This window comes from Homalodisca vitripennis, chromosome 3 (genome assembly GCF_021130785.1).
Source record: "Homalodisca vitripennis isolate AUS2020 chromosome 3, UT_GWSS_2.1, whole genome shotgun sequence".
In the NCBI taxonomy this organism is placed as follows: domain Eukaryota; kingdom Metazoa; phylum Arthropoda; class Insecta; order Hemiptera; family Cicadellidae; genus Homalodisca; species Homalodisca vitripennis.
Window position 1 is genome coordinate 110,338,547 of NC_060209.1, and position 20,710 is coordinate 110,359,256.

The following is a 20,710-nucleotide window of genomic DNA, read 5'->3' on the forward strand; positions in this document are numbered from 1 at the left end:
TTACAGTCATTGTTAGTGTGATGGTTATGTTCTACTGACATATTTTTGTGTGTTTTATGTTCCTTTGTTTAGTTATTATTATTAGTTATGCTTATTATTAGTTTTACAAGCTAACTATATTGTTTTGAAGAAGGAAATCCCTTTTGACAGGAAAAATTTGTTGTGTTTTATAAACATGAGTTGGGAATGGTTTGTAGGTTAGCTAGCTTTTAGCGAATTTATTTTAAAACTGTTATCGTTTTTGTAAAATGTTTTAAAATCAATTGAAAATGAGTAATCTTGAAGGACACCTAGTGGAAAGAGACAGTGAAATTGACAGACTTTTGAACCTTGAATCAGATGAAGATTTCAACGACGATGGATATGACAATGATTTTGCTCAAGCTGAGTTTGAAGTATTAGACTTTGGACAAAATAGTGATGATGATATTGAAAATAGGCTAGGTGAAAACATTGTAGTACAAAATGAGTTCAATGTTGTTGAAAGAGGAGGAGGTGATGCAGACCTAAATGTAGGCCTAGGCCTACCTGGTTTTTCTTCTGGTTCTGAAATGGTTTGGGAACACTTGTTCAACTATAATCCTGTAAGGGAGGAGTTTGTTGTGGATTCTGGTCCAAAAATCAACCCAGTAAGTATTTTGGACACTTTTCTTTTCTTTTTCGATGACAAATTAGTTGACAATATTGTATTGGAGACAAACAAATATGCTGATGCTGAAATGGCCAAACAAGGCATGATTTTTAGGCAACATTCTAGGTTATGGAAATGGACCCCTTGCACAAAAAATGAAATTTATGTTTTCCTTGTTCTCTACATGAATATGAGTCTTGTAGTGAAACCTTCAATTAGGTCATACTACTCTAAGAACCCGATATTGGACTCTAATTTATTTTCATCTGTCATGTCTTGTGACCGCTTTGAGCTTTTGTCTAAGTTTTTGCATTTTAGTGATTCAGGTAATAAGGGAATTAGTAAAATTCCCCCAATAATCTCACATCTGAACAAACAATTTCAAGAGGCCTTCACACCATCACAAAACATATCAATAGATGAATCCCTACTTTTATGGAAAGGACGCTTATCGTTCAAGCAGTACATCCCGCTAAAAGCGGCCAAGTTTGGGGTCAAAACCTATGAGTTGTGTGAATCTAAAACAGGCTATACATGGAATCTTTTGCTATATAATGGCTCAGGTATGGTTTTGGAGTCTCCTATTGTCCCCAATAATTGTAAAAAAACCATAGCTATTGTTCTATGCCTAACTGAAAAATTACTGGACAAAGGCTACACATTATGGATGGATAACTTTTACAATGACCCAGAACTAGCAAAATTTTTGAAAGAAAGAAAAACAGACTGTGTTGGAACATTGCGACTGAACAGAAAAACAGTTCCAACTGAAATAAAAAAGCAGAAACTTTCTAAGGAAGAGTTGTGTGTAATGCACTCAGATCATGTTACCATTACAAAGTGGTGTGACAAACGGGTTGTAAGTATGATCTCAACCTACCACAAATTAGAGATGGTACCATGCAAAACCAAACAAAATGAAGAAATACTAAAACCACTTTGTGTAGTTGAGTATAATAACAACATGGGTGGGGTAGACATGAGAGATCAACTTCTGCAAAGCTATCTGATAGAACGAAAAAGGGGTACAAAGTGGTATATAAAGGTTTTCAAGCGATTATTGAATGTCACTGTTTTGAATTGCTATGTAATCTGGAAAGTAGCAAATCCCAATTCAGAGCACTTACACTTTAGATTGACATTAGTAAAAGAACTGCTAGAGAGGTTTCAAGTTGGTGTACCAAGAAAAACTTCTGGAAGACCTTCAACTGAACCACCACTAAGGCGCCTTACTGAACGTCACTTCATCGACAGAATACCTGCTGTTGGAAGAAAAGCAAAACCCCAAAAAAGATGTGTTGTGTGTTACAAGCATGGATAGAGGAAAGACACTGTGTTTTGGTGCCCTGATTGTGAAGCAGGACTTTGTGTTGGAGAATGTTTTAAAAACTACCTCACAAAATCAGACTTCTAATGTAAGTTATTCAGTTTGAATCATTGTAAACTTAATAAACTAACCTAAAGTAGGTTAATTTTGTTTAATTTGGCTAATTTTAAACACTAAAAACATAGAAGTATAATAAAATAATTATAAACTTGGGTAATTTACTTATATTATTTATAAAACACAAAATCTCTAAAAATCCGCCAGAAAAATCAACGCAGGAGGGGGTATGACCATGAAAAAAAAATAACGCGTTGAAGGGTTAAAGGATATTCAAAGAGCAATTGTTTGGTAGTTTCATCCTGCTAGTTTTATCACACATTCTACAGAGCGGATCCTCCTGAAGCATGCCAACTCTGTGAAGATGCTTCCTTAGGTGACCATGTCTGGTGATCAGACCTATAACCCAAGAAGACATTGATCTATTTAGTGAGAGAAGGTCAGAAGCCACTCTGGAGGAAGGGGACTGTAGTACCGTTCTGCTCATTCTCATGCCCGGATGCAACCTCCACCTTCTCATGTTCAGCACGAACCCATTTCGAGACAGCCCAAAAGGATTCACACCTTGGAATCCACAGAACGATTGAGGGCCTACAGTGCTTAATGTTTGTGAAGATGAAATTTAGATGAATTTCATTTGAGAAGCTCTGCTCATGACTATAACACAAGGTCTCTCATAGATTTACGATTTGCTAGGCTAACCAAAACCCAACATGTGTATCTGTATATTGGTATACAATTGTTCAACACGTTACCATTAGGTTGTAGCAATATTAGTAATAAAATTTAAAAAATGTTATTTTGAGGTGGCTGAAGCCAAATTCCTTCTACTCTGTTGAAGAAATGTTATCTGGCAGTACTGATGACTTATTATTTTAATTAGGGTTTAAAGTTTTGACTTTTATTTTTCACTGTACCTAATTGGTAGTATGTAATTTTTTAGCTTAGGCATACATTAGGTAGCCTGTTATGTGACATTTAGACAACTAAGACTTTGTCAATACATTGTCTGTGGGACGACAATAAAAGATTCTTGGTTCTTGAAGTGAAAATTACATGTTGTTATGATGACCAGGTCTTGTTTTCTGCCTCTCAAAAGGAAACATGTCCACCAATGTTTATTAGGCTATATAAATAGGTTTGTCAGGTTACCATAAAATATGTTACTAGTAGTCCCATATTTATGATAAGTTAAAGAAACTTTATGAGAGATCACGTTATCTGAGCTCGAATTTGGGTACTATTTTGAGGAATGTTTTTCTTTCTTTTTTTGCCAAAAGTGCGGAGTGGAACCAGAGGCACCATTGAAGACCACACTGATAATCAGGGGTATTTCATATCAATACTTTCCCAACCTCAGATCACGTCCTAAATCATCAAGCTTTTCCGACATTGGATCACTTATTCACTTTTTATATTTATAATAGGTACATAATTCTTTTCAAATTACAAAGTTCTCTCATTTCTCAAGATGCTTAAGCACTAAGGCAGGGTAGTGTTGTCATTTTTAAGTCATAAATTCGACTTTGAAAAGTGTCAAATATTAGATAATTCATTCACATTTACTTGTGTTTACAGGAGCCCTAAATGTTGTTGTGAGAACTTCTCGGTGGTTTGAGTTATTATTGGAGATATTAAATAACAAGCATGAAAATATAATTATAACTGGTGATCTAAATATAAATGTACTAAATGTGGATTAGGTTTATTTGCAGTTTGCCGGATTTGACTCACTGTAGACCATATTTTATAAAATTAAGCATTCTTTCCCTCCCATCAATGTATGTTTTTTCTACTCTAATGTACATTAAAGAAAACCTCTACGGGTTTTCAACATATAATTGATATTCATGGCTATGAAACAAGGAATAGGCATAATATTGTTACAAAAAGATATAATTACTCTAACACTCAAAACAGCTTCATATATCGGGGCATTAAGTTATTCAATGCATTACCTAGTAACGTCAAAGGCATGTCCCTAAACAGGTTTAAAATTGCTATTAAGTTATGGTTGACTGAAAGATGCTTGTATAGTGTAAGTGAGTACTTTGACGTATAGGGTAACTTTTAACCTGCTTTTGGTCCTCTGGCATCTCTGTATTTTATAAATTGTTAGTTAATTTTAAACCTAGACCGTTAAATTGTAATTTTAAATTAGGCCTAGTTTTATTGAACAAAATATTCACCGTTTTGACAATGTCTTACAAAATGACCAAAGACTTTAATCTTGAATATAGTAAATAATAACATATATTTAAAGGGTTGATGTATTTTTAAAATGTACTTGTATTTAATAATTATACGTTAGTGAGGATTGTTGTTATCCTTTAATTGTTGACGTTGTTGTACACTTTGTGTTCTGAAATAAATGATTGATTGATTGATAGTACCATATATAAACTGTTAATACAGTTATAATTCTTAGGATGTATAATATTATTTACACTGTAGATTTTCCAACAAGAACTTCAAATAAATCACATACAGCAATATATAACTTCATAAGAAATTAATTTATAAAAGAGAGAATTTAAATACATATGGAGTTATAAACAATTTTCTGATTGTGATGCGCAGTTGCTGCAAATTTTTGGAAAACAAATGAAAAGAATTTTGTTTTAAGACAATTAACTAGAACATTCACAGCTAATTTTTATGTGTTTTTAAGACAATTGTCTCAGTTAAACTGGTGTGAAGTTTTCGAAGCACCTGTATTCTTAACTATGAGGTTTTTAGCACTTTGTTTTATTACTACTTTGATATAAAGTTTTCTAAAGTATTTACCTCCAAGTATTTACTGGAAAGTATTAAATAAGAATCTGAAAAGCTGAAATGTAAGAGAAAAGAAATAGTTAAATTAGTATAGGAATTTAAAATTACTAAAAATAATAATATTAAATCAACCATTAAACATATAAAAAGAATTTGAGCCAGTCTATTACCTTGCAAAAAAAGAGCCACTATGTTAGTAAAATTTCTATAGCACCTAATAAAGTTAAAACTACTTGGAATTTAATTAATCATGAAGTCGGTAAACAACAACTTTTGATATCCAATATATCGCTTGCAGTAGAGTATTTACAGATCCAACCCTGGTTGCTAATATTTTTAATAATTTTTGTCTTGAAGCAGTTAATAGCTTAATACTTCCGAGCATTCCACAAAGTAAACATGTTGTTTTGTATGTGACTAGAGTATTTGACAGTGTGTCATATTATAAATTAATACTCTTAAATTTTGGGTTAAATTTCATTCAAAACTAAGAACAGTTAGGCATGGAGTTTCACACGGATCAATACTAGGTCCACTTCTTTTCCTTTGTTACATAAATTTGTTACCTATAGTGGTGGGAGAATCTCTGCTGTCTGTTTATATGCTGATGACAAGAATTTGGTTATCTCGGGTAAAAGTGTGGAAAGTGTTAAAATGTCTACTTTCATAGGTATCTCTCACAATAAGAATAACATCCTTCCTGGAGATTTTTACAAATCTACTACTTTAAACATGTTGGCCATTTTCTTTTTAAAGATATGAATGTCTATAAACATTCTTGACATTTTTAATAATTGCTAGGGTATACAAGAGGTCATTTTTTACTGTTTTGTAATGTATCAAAGGGAAACTTATGTATGAACTTAAATTGTATCACTAACTAATATTTACCTCTCTATAAAGTCACCATGAACGTTTAAACATTTTTCAAGTTGTGGCACCAGATTTTGGATCCCATCATTAAAGAACTCTGCCACCTCCGTTAAACCAAGTAGTAACAGTTTCTTTAAACATGTCATTTTCCAAGCGCTTCCCACCAAGAAATTCCTTAAGTTTTGGAAAAAGGATGAATGTCTGATGGTGGTAAGTCTGGGCTGTATGGTGGATGATCCAGTAATTCACAAAAAAACGTTGTCCAGCTGCATTTGTGTTCTTACCATGACGTGAGGCCAAGCATTGTTGTGAAGCAGAACGAGGCCGTGCCGGCAGATTTGAATAGCGCGCCTAAGCTTCGATAACATTTCACAGTATCTTTCTGAATGTATTGTCATTCCTTGCAATAGAAAGTCTTTTAAAAGTATGCCTTTCCAGTCCCAAAAATCTGTGACCATAATTTTCCTATTTGAAGGTTCTTGCTTGAATTTCCGTGGTTTGTTCCGGGAGTTTGGATGATGCCACTCAAGGGATTGACCTTTAGTCTCTGGAGTGAAGTACGCAACCCATGTTCCATCATCAGTCACAATGTGACTTAAGAACTCATCTCCATCCTTGTGATAGTGCTCTCAAAAGGAGAAAGAATGTGCCATATGCTTTGCTTTATGTTCTTCTGTTAACATTTTTGGTACCCATCTCGCACACATTTTTTTGCAGTTTCTAGTTTTTTCACCAGTAGCAATATAAACTGCAGACGTGAAACTTGTGGAAATTTCTAATAAAGTTCGTCAATAGTGAAGCACATGTTTTGGTGATTCTCCTCATCAACTTTTTGTGTTGTCTTCATATATTACAGTAGGCTGTCCAGGTCACTCTTTATCATGAACATTTGTCCTTCCTTTATCAATTAACCTACACCATTTTTACACGTTTCCACTGTTCATTATACCCTCACCATAATCTTCAACAAGCTGCCGGTAAATTTCAGTAGGAAGAAATTTTTTTACATTTAAAAATCTAATTAATGAGTGCACTTCACAATTCTACAGGACTAATGATTGGCATGGCAAGAAACAAAAGCAGTATAACTTCTCAACCAATATAAGCAGAGACATGAAACATAATGGCGGCCTAGTAGGGAACTGGTCAAGAGTGGCTGACCTTGAACGGACGTCACTTGACAGGTTGTGCTAGCACAGTGGGCAATCAGTTCTTACTTTAAAATTATCCTCATATTTCCCCATTTAAGTTAGGATTCTGTGTGACAATCTTCTAAGGCACCTTTTGAGAATGATATAGAATAGGGTGTAGAAACAGATTTTTTCTAATATTCATTACTCATCTTAGGGATTCCACGTAACATTTTGCTATCCATGTCAGGGTTCTGAATGATATCCCTGTTGGAGGTTGTGTTAAAACTATCCTGTAGCAGTGAGTTGAGGACGGCAAGAAATTTTTTAAAAAAGGGTGTATTTGCCTTAAGATGCTTTGAGGCTAGGAATAGTGTCAAGTCTGATGGAAAAATCTGATTTAATTGACTGTCATATACTTACCTTAATATAATTTTGTGGTATTTCATAAGGAATAGTAGAAAGGTTGTTCTAGTTATGTCATACCAATGAATTAATTTGTTGTTAACTACTAAAATTACATTTCAGTGAAATGTTTTAAATGAGGTTTCTTTTTCCAGTTTTTACGGAGGAAGGAGTTCACGATTCACAGGAGAAGAAGGGAAAGATATGGAAGGAGGAAGAGGTAGAGGAGGAGAGAGAGGGAGAGGAGGAAGAAGGGGAAGAGGTGAAGGAAGAGGCATAGGAGAAGGAAGAGGCAGAGGAGAAGGAAGGGGCAGAGGAGAAGGAAGGGGCAGAGGAGAAGGCAGGGGCAGAGGAGAAGGAAGGGGCAGAGGAGAAGGAAGGGGCAGAGGAGAAGGAAGAGACAGAGGAGGAGGAGATAGAGGTATGATTATTTTATTCCATATTATTAAATATAAATTCAAATTGGATTGAGTTCATCATTCTATAATATTTAATATAAATTCAAATTGGATTGTAGCTGCACGGGTCCTTAATTATTAGCATGATTGTAGCTAGTACATTTTAATGTGTAATAGGTAAAAGCCAAACTTTCCATTCAATATTGATTTTAAATTTCTGAAAACAAGAATCATTATAGATCTGTTTCTTAACCCTTTGTGATTTGTATTAAACTTATATGGTTGCCCTCTCAGATTACCAGGCCACAAGGGTGGCCATAGCTTTTCTCTGCGTCAGGTCAGTGATTTATTATCACATCCTGTCCCTCAGTTCGGCGGGTCACACCTAGTGGCTCTTGCTTTTTTGCCTTCAGCTTGTCAGGCCACTACATATGGCCCACTGTATTGTGCAGTTATCAAATTCAAGCAATACCCAGCTGTGGCAGCAAAGTGCTGCAATCTCTCTGTCAAATAAGTAACTGAATTAATATTTCTTTATTTGAAGCACATACAAAAAGTGATGTGTCTGACGAAGATAGCCTTGCTATCGAAAGGCCTCACAAAAATAAAAGTATTAAATATTGGTTTTATGTTTTAATGTAATTAAGTTAACAGTAACCAATATAAGCTCCATCTACAATATTCTTAATTTTGTTTTTTAGCTCTTCCCACGTGTTTTACAAGAAATTCCACATGGTTAAGATAACTACATGCTTATGAGTGGAGCATTTTTGTCCTCCATCTTTAAATGTAGTTTTAAAGAAAAAAACTGATGATAAAATTTGTGAGAATGTTAATTGAATGTCAGACAACAGGTCCACTCTATTTGATGTTCTTGGCCGTCTGTTATCGATCCGAAACTGGTGTTAAGCAACAGAATGCTGTTTTGTGATGTACACTGACGAGTATGTAAGAATGTTAACTGGTATCAGACATCAGCTGCGCTCTATTCAATGTTCTTGGCCACCAACCAGATAATGTATATTATCTGACATTATTGTACCACACAGCTGATTGTCTTCTACTTTGTTTTTGTAAATAAATTAAGTGCAGATCATAAACATTTAGTATTCAAATGGAAGTGTTTTATTTTGAAAATTTCAAAAAGTTCTAAAATCTTTTTGTTTGTACAGCATTTTTTTAAGGGTGACCAAAATTATTACTATCTATTTATTAATAAAGCCCATTTCATTGTGCTGAGTGTAAAAATATGTATAAGCCAATGGGTTAAAAGTTCTCTTTTTATGCATTTGAGGATAATTTTAAAAGGTGCACAGCAATAAAAGTCATATATAGCACATTACCTTCGAATAGTTTATTTGTGTACAACAAAATGAAGACATTTATACCAAGTATTATAATTTTTATTGACATTATGAATATTACATGTTATGGTGGTATAGGTTCTGAGTTGTAATTATTTCAATTTTAAAATGTGTATTGTTTTAGTGTGATGTAATTCTATTTTGGTGCATTAAAAAAAAAAACTTATTATTTCCATGTTTAAATTGTCTTGTAGTACAGTACACGGTTATTGGTGAAGTATGAAACAAGATCCATTTATTGTTATAGACCAATATAGAGACAAACAGCAACAGTGGTCCAGAACTCAACAGCAGCCACAACCAGGTCCGAGTGGAGACTCAAGAAGCCGTGAAGAGCAGTTCCCAATTCTAGGTGCTGGACACAAAGGTTCGAGAGATGGGCAACATCAGATCTCTGATCAAGGTCCTGGTAGTTCAGGTATGTTGTTCAGGTATTTTTTTTTTGTCTTATGCAAGAATAGTTTGAATCTTGGAGAAGTTTTTTTTAAACTAATCACTAGATTGATTTCATTGGAACATTTTAAACAAACTTGTGAGCTGAAAAACTGCTTAGAAGGGGAAAAATGAAACGGCGAGGAAGTTATAATTGGAGAGGAATTGTAATAAACAATAATATCCCATCCCATCCAACTTTCATCATTTATATAATTTATTTCTTATATTTTTTAAGTTTTGTTGAAGTAGTGGCAATATGAAATTGGGATTTCAAATAATGAACCAAATTAGATCATATTAGTGATACTGGTTGTGTGATCAGTTAAACCATTGATGTACCATCATGAAGGGATCCCATGAAAATATTAGGCGGCCCATTAATACTATTAAGGAGCCAATCTGTGATAACGTTTTAGTTCACTTATTACAAAATGTTGAAATGTATTCATAATTACTACATATATATATAGTTTGCCAATGCTTAGCATACAGCAAGAACAGATTGGATGTCATCTTTTAATAGAGTTATAAATAGTCAAAATAGTTAACAGTCGGGCTGATTTATGAGCTATGGATTGAGTACATTTCTGTTATTTTTATTTTATTATATTGTGAACAAACCAAACAAATTGAAAGTTTCTTTCAAAAGATGGTGTAATTATAGACTTGCACTTGTGAGTATTGCTTCAAGATTCATAACAAATACATATTGCATTGTTCACCTACCTCTATCTTCTTCAGGGCAGATACATAGGAAAAGCTCATGAATAGCACTATGGTTTTAAGACAATCATATCTTTGTCAATATATCTTTTATTTTAGATGTGAACCGTAAGTGTAATATTTCTATACGCATTTGAGTCCAAGGGAACTGTCTCTACTCTTTATGGAATACTGTATAATTTGTCACTGGAGTATATTTTTATCAAGGATGGTGGACTCTTACTAATAGACAATAGACAATATACTTTATTTTACATATTCTTTGAGAACAGTAAGAGAGCCATAAAAAAGGTAATTATACAAATCAAAGCTTTGTAAATGATAGTCCAGTCACTGGTTGATGTTCAAAGCTCTCCAGTTTAGTCTGGCATATCAAATAGCGGTGGTGCTGGATTAGTGAAAATACTGAATTATTGTAAGACCATCATTAAAATACTTTAAATGTACAAAACATATGTAATATATATATATATATATATATATATATATATATATATATATATATATATATATAAATGCGAATGTTTGTTTGTATGTTCCGTTATAACTCTGGAAACAATGCACGAAACATCGTGAAATTTTGTACAGTGATTCTACACGTTCCTGGAAGTAACATAGGCATACTTTTAGAGAGGGAAACATAGATTTAATTAATCTTTTAATTATAAATTGTTGTTGATGTTGGAGTGTTTTATATTTGATCCGACAGACTGCGCTACGACACGTAATACAAAGCGAACTGATACTTAACAGCTGTTAATACTTTCAGCTGAAGTTCATCAAAGAGGCAGAAACATTTGTTTACATTTAAAATTCCGAAAATGTTTATTGTAAAGTGCTTGATCAGTAGTGTAATGCAGGTTGCATAGAGGACGTCATTGCCTAATTTTAAATTCAGATTGCACCAATGATCAATAAACTTTCTAATGCAATTAAAATACTATTAAACGCTATTATGAAAATAACCTCATTGTACAAATCCGTGAATGTTTGCACATAAGGTAATCGAATTTGGTTACATCGAAGTTAAATGAAAAGAGCTGAAAGAAGACACTTTATGATTGAAATTGGGTTTCTTTGATAAATTTTTTGAAGGCACACTCCTAAATAATACTGGAAATATCTTAGACAGAAAAGTAATTTTAACAGACTGAATTTGATTCTTTATAACCTGATTAGTTTACCGAGATTCATCCATATACATTTATTGTTCTGAATAACTTATCAACACCTAGCAAAAACCACGAATGGTAGAGGCAGGAATATGTACCACCTTCACAATGCGCCCAAGAGGCTCACGAAGCAACGGCTATCAATTATCTCAGCAATGCTTAAAATGTGATAGAAAAAGAATAAGTGTATATAGTGTACTGTTTTCAACGGGAAATGGCGTGCAAAGCCGCGGGCAACTGCTAGTGTAATATTATATCAGAATTATTCAAAATTACTACAGTAAGGTAGGCTTACTCAATTAGGGTAAAAAAGTGTTCTATTGTTTTGACACAACACAAACTCTAACACTGAGTATGGGTGGAAACAAACCTATATAATGTGAACAGCAGGTTAACCACAAGACAACTGAGTGATCTTAGATTTTTTTGTTTACTTTATCAGTAACGTGTCTCATCTTGAATTCTCTTCTACGTCCATCAAAATATGCCGGATTACTAAAGTACAGAACTGTTACAGTACTGGATAATAGAGGGTCTTTTGTACTGGAATACATTTTTTGTTTGAACCATATCAAGTAAAGCCTTTATTATGGGCATGTGGCATTCTGTGTCGGCTTTATTACCTTGTGAGGGATTTTTTTGGCTTTTAATTGTCAAACAGAAATAAATGTTTTACAGATGTCTTGGACCTTTAAAAACTATGTGTTTAATTATTGTCAAAATCCTTGTAATGTATTTAATTGTTTATATTGTAGGACAGTTGGTCACCAGCTTTTCGCAAATGATTGTCTCTCCGACAGTAACCACAGAAGGAAACGGAAAGAAGTTTACAATACCTGAAAGGAAAATTGTTGAGTCAAGATTCAAAAAAAGAATCCCAATTGAAGTCAATCACTTGCTCATCACACTTAAGAAAACCAAAGTGGCAATTCATTATGATTGCAGTTTCAGTCCTGAAAAACTGTCAAAGAAGTTGTTAAGGTAAGTGCAGTGAACATGAAAGATTATAGCGTTAACTAAATGTAACAGTTCAGATATATTTATCTTAGATATGTCAGCTCCACAATCACAAACTTTCTCCTTTTATTCTCCTTTCTGGGTTACAACTTTTGTTAACGGTGCCAAATAAGTGCCATGTTTTTTTATAGAAAAGACCATTAGCTTAGCTTAGCATAGCCCATTACATTTTTGTAGAGTATGTCGCTGTTAGGAATTTATCTATTCTGCATTATCTTACAGTTACCCTTTCTCATGGTTTGGGGCTCAATGCTTACCCCTCAGCCAGTCAGCTGTTTCTTGTAATAATCATAACTCTTTGACTGCTGTTGATACCATTCAAATCTTAACGTCTGTGGTAGCTGACAGAATGGCGTGTACTGTTTGATTTAATCTAGTAATTACGACTTCACATTCACTGTGCAGTATAGGTCTAATGGAAGATAGCTATGCTAATACCTTAACTGGGAATATCATGTGGGTTTGTGTCAACTGTCCTCATGAACCGTGTGACGGTGCTTAAATAGATTTGGCACACATATTAGTATATGCTGGTTTTACCTGTGATTCTTTTATTATGACTAGCTTGTTACAAAAGTGCAAAGGAAACATATAAACCATGATGAAAACATGTGAATTAAGAACTTTCAATATTTTTAGAATGTCTTGTATAGCTGAAACTGTTGTTTGATTAACATGGCGTATGGTCATTTTGTATTGCTCATTGAATATGGAATAAATTATAGGACAGTATCAGAAACAATAGGATCAATCATCAAATTTGCCTTTTTCCTATTAATTATCATTGTCATAAACTTAGAGAGTTTTAATTTATAAATATTTGTATTGTTGTTATAGGGAGATTATGGGTAAAATTCAAGCTAAGCACTACAGCAACCGCTTTCCAGCTTTTGATGGGAAGAAAAATTTGTACTCTAGTGGAGAAAGACCTTTATTCACTGGTGATGAGGTAATAGATGCTAAATAATATGGAATTATAAAATCATTTTCACAATAGTGGGAATGAATTGTTGTAAGAAAAACCTTATTCAGTACAAACTTCATCTACTAACAGTGTATTCAATCCGCAAAATAAAATTCGAGCAAACATTGTTGTAGATTATTAATTTTCTATCTAAAGGTACACTTAGTATTAAAATTCTTTGTTATTCTCATTTAAAATGTTAAATTCAGCTCCTGTTTAATCCATTGCGGATCACTGACGAGCTGGGCTCGTCACACAGCGGCCGGGCCTAACGGCACGATGACGAGCTCAGGTCGCAAAAGCGGTCTGCTTTTAAGTTTCCCTCTAAATAGTTCTATTAATGTCTGATAGATCGGGCAATCGTCTTCACTTGTTAACTAAGAGTGTTTAACAACAGTCTACGTTTAGAGTTTTCAAAAGTTTTATAAATATCCTACAGATCGCAGTTGTATGTCGAAGTTGTAAAATCATTCATATGAGTTTACTCTCTGCTTTTTAGCGCTTCTGATTGAGTCAGTTGTTATTATAATACTTTTGAGGTTAGTGACAGAACTAAACGACGCAGACGTACATGTTGGTGGGTTCATTCTAGACATTGGCCCGGATGTTGTAATCGCTTCGCCCAAGCCGCTTTATTTAGACTATGATTCAAACATCATCCTTGCCACCCCGGAACCTTGCTCGCGTGTTATCATTCCTACAACACGGATACCCCAACAGGCCCATGTTGCATCTGAACGAATACCTTCACAGCTGAATATTCTAGTATACAATAGTGAGTGATACGATGTGGCACACCATTGCTGTTTGTGCGGCTGCTGACCGTAAATTACTTCGTGTCCGCTGGTGCCCGCGCACCAAAACAATACGATCCGCAATACGATAATTCAAACCTATCAGAATCATGTGTGTGATATGATTCCGGGCAGACCAGTCGGGACTGGTCATGCCCAAGCTGGCATCACTACTGTACAGCGCCGAGGGCCACTGCCACACAGAGTGCACAATTGGGGCACTAGCCTAGATCCTGAGGTTCTGTTAACAGCAGTGCCACCTTGTGCAGGACATTTAACTAGCGTTTATCTGAGCCCAATCATTGGTTGTACTCGGATCTCCCATTAGTCTTGAGTGACACCTGAGTGTCACCCCTGGTGAGGTACTTTCCCAGTTCATTGGGATCACCCAAACTAAGGTGTCAGCTCATCCCCTCCTAGACCCCGTTCCATAATGCACAGTCAGTGTGGAACCGGATATAGTGATGGGATAATCGATTGAATTATAAAATCAAGCAATCATTACTGTTCTTCTTTCTTCCTGATTCCTTGACCTTCACGATTTAAATTAACATGGTTTTCCACTATGACTCAGGATGTAAGCAAAAAATAATAATAAATACAAAACATTCAGAATAATCAAACATCGAAGAACAAAACGGATGTAAACAAGCGGAACAGAGTCGTTGAGTTGCCTCATAATCAGAATCAGCTGATATGACAATGTGGCTACACATTGATGCAAGGTAAAGAGTGATGTGGGGTGTGGTAACTTGCCCATCTGGCAAGGATTAAAAGATTTGTCTCTTGCTATAGTGATAGTGATCTGTTGTCAGATATTATGTGATAATACTTATGATGTAATTAAGTAGATAACATTAGATAATCTTAATCCGCTAATAATGCAGACTTAGCATCCAGCTATAATAAGTACACTGACTTCATATTTTTGGGTGCATTTGTAAAGTTAATTGAAATTTTACTTATTATCTACTGTAATTTATTATATTTATAAAAATTCACTCAATTTTTATGATATTTTGTAGCAGATTATATTGTAATTTAAAATAATTGGTCTCCCACGTGTAACTTATTTTTGTTTTTTCACAAAACAAGCATTTTGAGCTAAATATCATATTATCTAAAGAGTAATTTCATCCTTAGTAAAATGCTGAAGAAATCATTTAACCCTGGAACTGGCTGTCATATTTCTCTCAGTGGCGGAGTGATTTTAGTACTTCATACATTGCCTTATATTTATTTTATTATTACAATTTACTATAAAGTACCTATGTCATATTATATACTTTTATTCAGCATTGTTCAAGGAACATTTTTCACATGATATAATTAAAACAAAAAAAATATCCTTACTCTACCTTTTCATGAAAAAACTTTTTTAGAAAAAAGAAAAGTTAGTTCAAAGTTTTTGATTTGTAAAATTGTTGTTGTTAGTGATATGCAAAATCCATAATATAAAAAAGAAAGAGCATTTAATTCTGAGTAAAAATAAAAGAACACATAGTTTATAAGGTATTTATTTTTACATGTGGTAAACGATACAAAAATCATACACTGACATTCGAAAGTGTTACTTACCAACAAAAAGTAAGAACTTCAAAGCTCACTTGGATTTGTACAATCTTTTAACTATTAGTTCATATTAATTTTCTATTTTTTTATTATATATTTTTTTAATTATGTTCTGATTGAATGTCTAAATCGGAATCCTCATCGTTGCTTATTTCATGTACAACTAGTTCTTGAATGTCACTTGAACGATCGCGGAAATTACGATCCATTACGTAATCACGTACAAAAAACTTACTATTATTGTGTCATATACACAACCATCATTACAACAAACTCAAACAAACAATAAACCAGACAGAACACCATGCAGCTGACGAAATAACAATAGCCGAATGAACCAGTTGACTCATCACTGCGCGCGCAACTAGCGCAATACGTGGGAGAATGTAAACAAACAGTTCAGAGATTATAAAACGTATGGACATGTAATGAAACGATAAAATTATTTATTAGTGTATTATTTACATAAATTGAACCTTCCTCTTTCAATTGGTATCAATACCGATACTCTTTGATCGTGTTTTAAGTACGTGATATTGAGAAATAAAAGACATATTAAAACGCCCGATATCGGGCGCTGCCATCTAGGATGCGACTAAAACGTCCGATATCGGGCGTTTGCCAGTTCCAGGGTTAAACATGTAATATTAAATTTTATGAGTTGTTTTTTATGAAAATGCTACAAAATACGCTTTTGGGCCTGGTCTTTCTCACTCTACCAAATCTGCTAATCACGCTAATCACTGTTTAAAAAGTTATAGGCCTACCCAAAAATTTATAAAATGTCTGTTGGTCCTCAAAGAGTTGAAAAGTGATTTCATTTAAAAATTATATAATAATACATGACAAAGTGAGTAATAAAAGGTATGGTCTCTCAGCTAGCTGATACTGTGGAGCTGCCTCGTGATGGTCAAGACGGGATGTTGGCAGTTCAGGTGACAGTCAAACAAGTCGCAGTCATTGATATGTCAGAGGTCACTCGGTTTTTGACCAAACGCATGGATTTGCCTCAAGCTGCCCTCCAGGTGTTGGACATTGTATTGAGAAACCCTTCAGCAATGAGGTTAGTATCTGAGATCATGTCATGGTGACCAATACATTTTTTTTTCTTTTTATATTTCCATGAAAAATCTACTTTTTATGTTGGTTGGAAGTTTAGTAATAAATTTTCATTAAATTTGATTAAAACCTTTGTATGAGTAAAAATGTTACATTATTGTATATATTCTGATTTAGGCATTGAACTACGTTGAGAAATGTTTTAAGACTGTAAATTGATTATTGCCTATCTTCTATTGCAAAAAATAATTTTATTTTTGTGGCCTGCTGTACCCTTTGTCTTAGGTTTTGACACCTGACAAAGAGGACTGGTACTAGTTCAAAACTTTGAGTATCACAATTTTCAAAATTCTTTTATTATCATTTAAAATTATCCATCTCAATAATGTGGCTTAAACATTGGATTGCTCTGTTAGTTACTTTCTCATTAGGCATACTTTCAAGGATTAGAAAATGAACTTTGTTACTATCAAAATAAACATTATACTTCATGAAAGAAAAATCCCTTATACAATAATTACAATTCTATTTTATGTTTATCCCTGAAATCTCCTCTCCTATTTAATACAATTTATATGACTGCATACAAGAAGTGTCCCGGTTTCCTATAGTCAAGAATGTCCATGTTATTAACCCTTCAATGTGGGGATTTCCTGGAGCCCACCAACTGCCTGCTGCGGGAGTTTTCTGTGCTAATGATTGTAGATTGCTATATTTTAGTTATAATGACATTAAGTACCCCTTGTAAATATTGTAACAAATTTTATTTTATTAATTTATCTTACATCTAATAAAAATAACTGTTTAGGTTACAATATCAATTAATATTGAATATTATTCATATCGAGATGAAAAATTATCAGTCAAACAATTTGATTTGGTGTGATAGTTCTTTGAAGCAGGTTCCCACACACATTGCAGCCTGGCAATCAGGGCACCAAAATCTTGTTTCCTTCCTTTTTCCTTGTTTGGAACATACCCACACAAACTCTGTATGGCTTGGATTTCTTTTCTGTAGGTGGTATGTTTTCGATGAAATGCCTCTCAACTAGGCGTTTTGGTTTAGGCTCAATGGAAGGGCGCCCATAGACTGGCCTCTTGAACTTCTGAGCCATACTTTTCAATAAGACCCTTGATTAGTTCTAGTCTTACAGAAATATGCTCAGACTTATCATTCCGACTCTTCCAGATGATAAATGTGTTTTAGTACACTTACGTTCAAAATTCTCTTGAAAAGTTTGATGTACCACTTTAGATTTTTCTTTCTTTCCAAAAGAAAGCTATGGAGCAACTGATCCCTAAGGTCAACTCCCCCCATATGTCTATTGTAATCAAGTACAAGTGCAGGCTTTATTTGCTCAGTGCCAAGACTATTTCTCTGATACACCGAGCTCATGAGAATGAAATGTTGAAATCAGTGTAACAATCCGTTTTATCATGCCATTTTGAGAACCATTACTTTATCACTATGGAAACAGACAATCTCCCCTTTATTGATATTTGTTTTTTTCAGTTGCTCTGGTACCTCCTTTCTACACAATTTTAGGGTGCCACAGGAATCAGTTTTCCTTTCTTTTAAAATTTTGGAGAGCTCAGGGGAGTTGTACCAATTGTCTAACCAGACTGTGTGACCTTTATCAAGAATTGGCTGTAAGAGCTTGAGGACAATTGCAGTTGAAGTAGGGCAGTTGTTTTGGTAGTGCTTCACTGGTAAAATCAGTCCCTTTACCAGTATAGATAACAAAAGACCATGTGTAACCACTAGTAGACTCGCATAGCTCAAAAGATTTGATGCCGAATTGAGAGGCTTTTAGTGGAATATATTGTCGAAAAAGACAATCGACCTTTCCACAATGTTAGGGACTCATCGATAGAAATATTTTGTGACAGACCATTAGCAACTCTTAAATTTGTCATTCAGGTGATCTATGATAGGAACAATTTTGTACAGTTTTTTTTGAGCCCTGAAATTCACCAATTTTTGTTTTGTCAGAAAAATGCAAATACTTTGAGATAAGTTCAAAGCGTTCTAAAGGCATAGTGCTGGGGAATACTGGACTTTCAAGCAGAGGATTCTTCGAATAATACATTCTAACTGATGGTTTCTGAACAACTCCCATTAACATTACAATGGCAAAAAACACATACATTTCTTCAACTGTAACCGGTTTCCAATCCCAGCCCCTTGACCTTCGCCCAAAAACCATTCCCTTCTTGGTTCTTTCTTGTTCTGCATACAAGTTTGTCTGTTCAACTATAATTTTCATGATTGTTTCATCAAAAAAGTTTTCAAATATATGTAACACATTTTCAAATTCAAATTTAGGTCCTGGTTGCCCAGTAAAAACTTCTCTTTCAGGAATGTAACCCTCCATGGTTTCCCAAATCATTGAGGGACCTTTTTTTGATTTTTTAGGCCTAGGAGGCAAGATTTCATTTTCTGGTGTACTTTCCCTAACCAGCAACATTTGATCATCATTTAAATTATCTTCAATACAATCTAGCTGTGTATAATCCAAATCTTCCACACCAGGGCTTATAGTCTATCTCACTGCCACAGTCTGACAGTTGGTCATTTAGCCAGTCGGCTATTTGGTCACTGCCATTTGACATTGTGTTAAAAGAAACAATAAAGAAATGTCTAAAAGTTAGAAATTATAAAAAACACTTACTCTGAATTGTTCAAATTATCCATAAAAACAACTAAACTTTCACAGATAGTAGGCTAGGCCTACGTCACTCACAAACACACATTCACCAAATTACTACCATTATTATTTGCACTTACTGAAGAATGTAATAGTATTATTTAGGCTCAAAATAATAACCAATACATCTAGTACCAACTATAAACTTAATATAAAACAATTAATATTATAAAAGTTCTAATAAAACACAGTGTAAACACAAGCCGGTCAGCAATAACAACAAACAGACACGATGTATTGGAATACCGCGAGACAGCTGACTGAGTCATCTGTTTTGGTTTAGGTTTAGAACAGCTGAATAAAAAAAAAACACATATTCTGCGCATACGAAAATCAAGAATGGAATGTCCTCTTTCTAACGATATAAAACATCGCTTGAAGTAGTTCAAACTGTCGCCGCTAGATCGCTTACGCGTACGGTCTGCACGAAAACGTGGCGTTCACGTGAAACCACCGCAACGGGCTTCGTCAGTCGGCCGTGACTGTCACGTGGAACCACGTTGAAGGGTTAATCCTCACAAGTCATCATGAATGACTCCTGTGTGTGAATTATGGACATAAAACATTCCAATTTTGAATTAATTTTCACTATTAAAAGATGCTTTTAAAGTTTGTTTACGAAACCCACATAAAAGCCCAATAATGATTTATTTTAAAAATATTTTGTAAACATTGCTTGTACATTTAGGACACAAAGGATGTACACTCTTGCACTTTTTGACTAACAAATTATTCAAAAGTAACTGATCAATGGGTTTAAGACATATCCAATATTTTTCATAAATGTTTCAACAATAAATTGTCTAAATAAAATAATTTTATTTTTGTGGCCTGCTGTACCCTTTGTCTTAGGTTTTGACACCTGACAAAGATGTGATTTCAATAGTTTTGTGATTTCAGTATAAAAAAATAAATAATTCGAAATAATTTTTCATCACAAAATGAGTAGTGCATTCTGTTATGTTTTTATTTATGTAAATTAAATATGTAATATCCATATCCATAAACAATTTGAGTGTGAGTGCTATGGTAGGATTTGTAAGATTTGTAATCCGTCTCAGGGATGATTTAAACTCTTAAACATTGGAGGCTATTAGTGGATTTGGAGCAACAGTATGAGGGGCAGAACCGAGGAGTTCCGACTACTATCGATAAAACCTCTACAGAACATCTGCAAGATACTCTGAATCGCTTGTAATTTGGTGGGTCAGTGAAGGGTTAAGAGACGCTTGTAATTTGGTGGGTCAGTGAAGGGTTAAGAGAGGGAAGGGTAGATGGGGGAAACGATGGTGGCAAGTACGTGAAC

The 20,710-nt window shown here is 34.3% G+C and overlaps 1 protein-coding gene across 1 annotated transcript in view; it reads left to right on the plus strand.

Moving 5' to 3' along the window:
• The first annotated feature begins 7,561 nt into the window (after positions 1-7,561).
• The window catches only part of LOC124357292 (protein argonaute-2-like), an 88,696-nt gene continuing 75,547 nt past the window's right edge, over positions 7,562-20,710 (plus strand). The window contains exons 1-5 of the mRNA XM_046808951.1: positions 7,562-7,619; positions 9,208-9,378; positions 12,046-12,271; positions 13,145-13,256; positions 16,516-16,700. Of these exons, the coding sequence (XP_046664907.1) occupies positions 12,072-12,271; positions 13,145-13,256; positions 16,516-16,700 (497 nt within the window). The 5' untranslated portion in view covers positions 7,562-7,619; positions 9,208-9,378; positions 12,046-12,071. The remainder of the gene's footprint in view (positions 7,620-9,207; positions 9,379-12,045; positions 12,272-13,144; positions 13,257-16,515; positions 16,701-20,710) is intronic.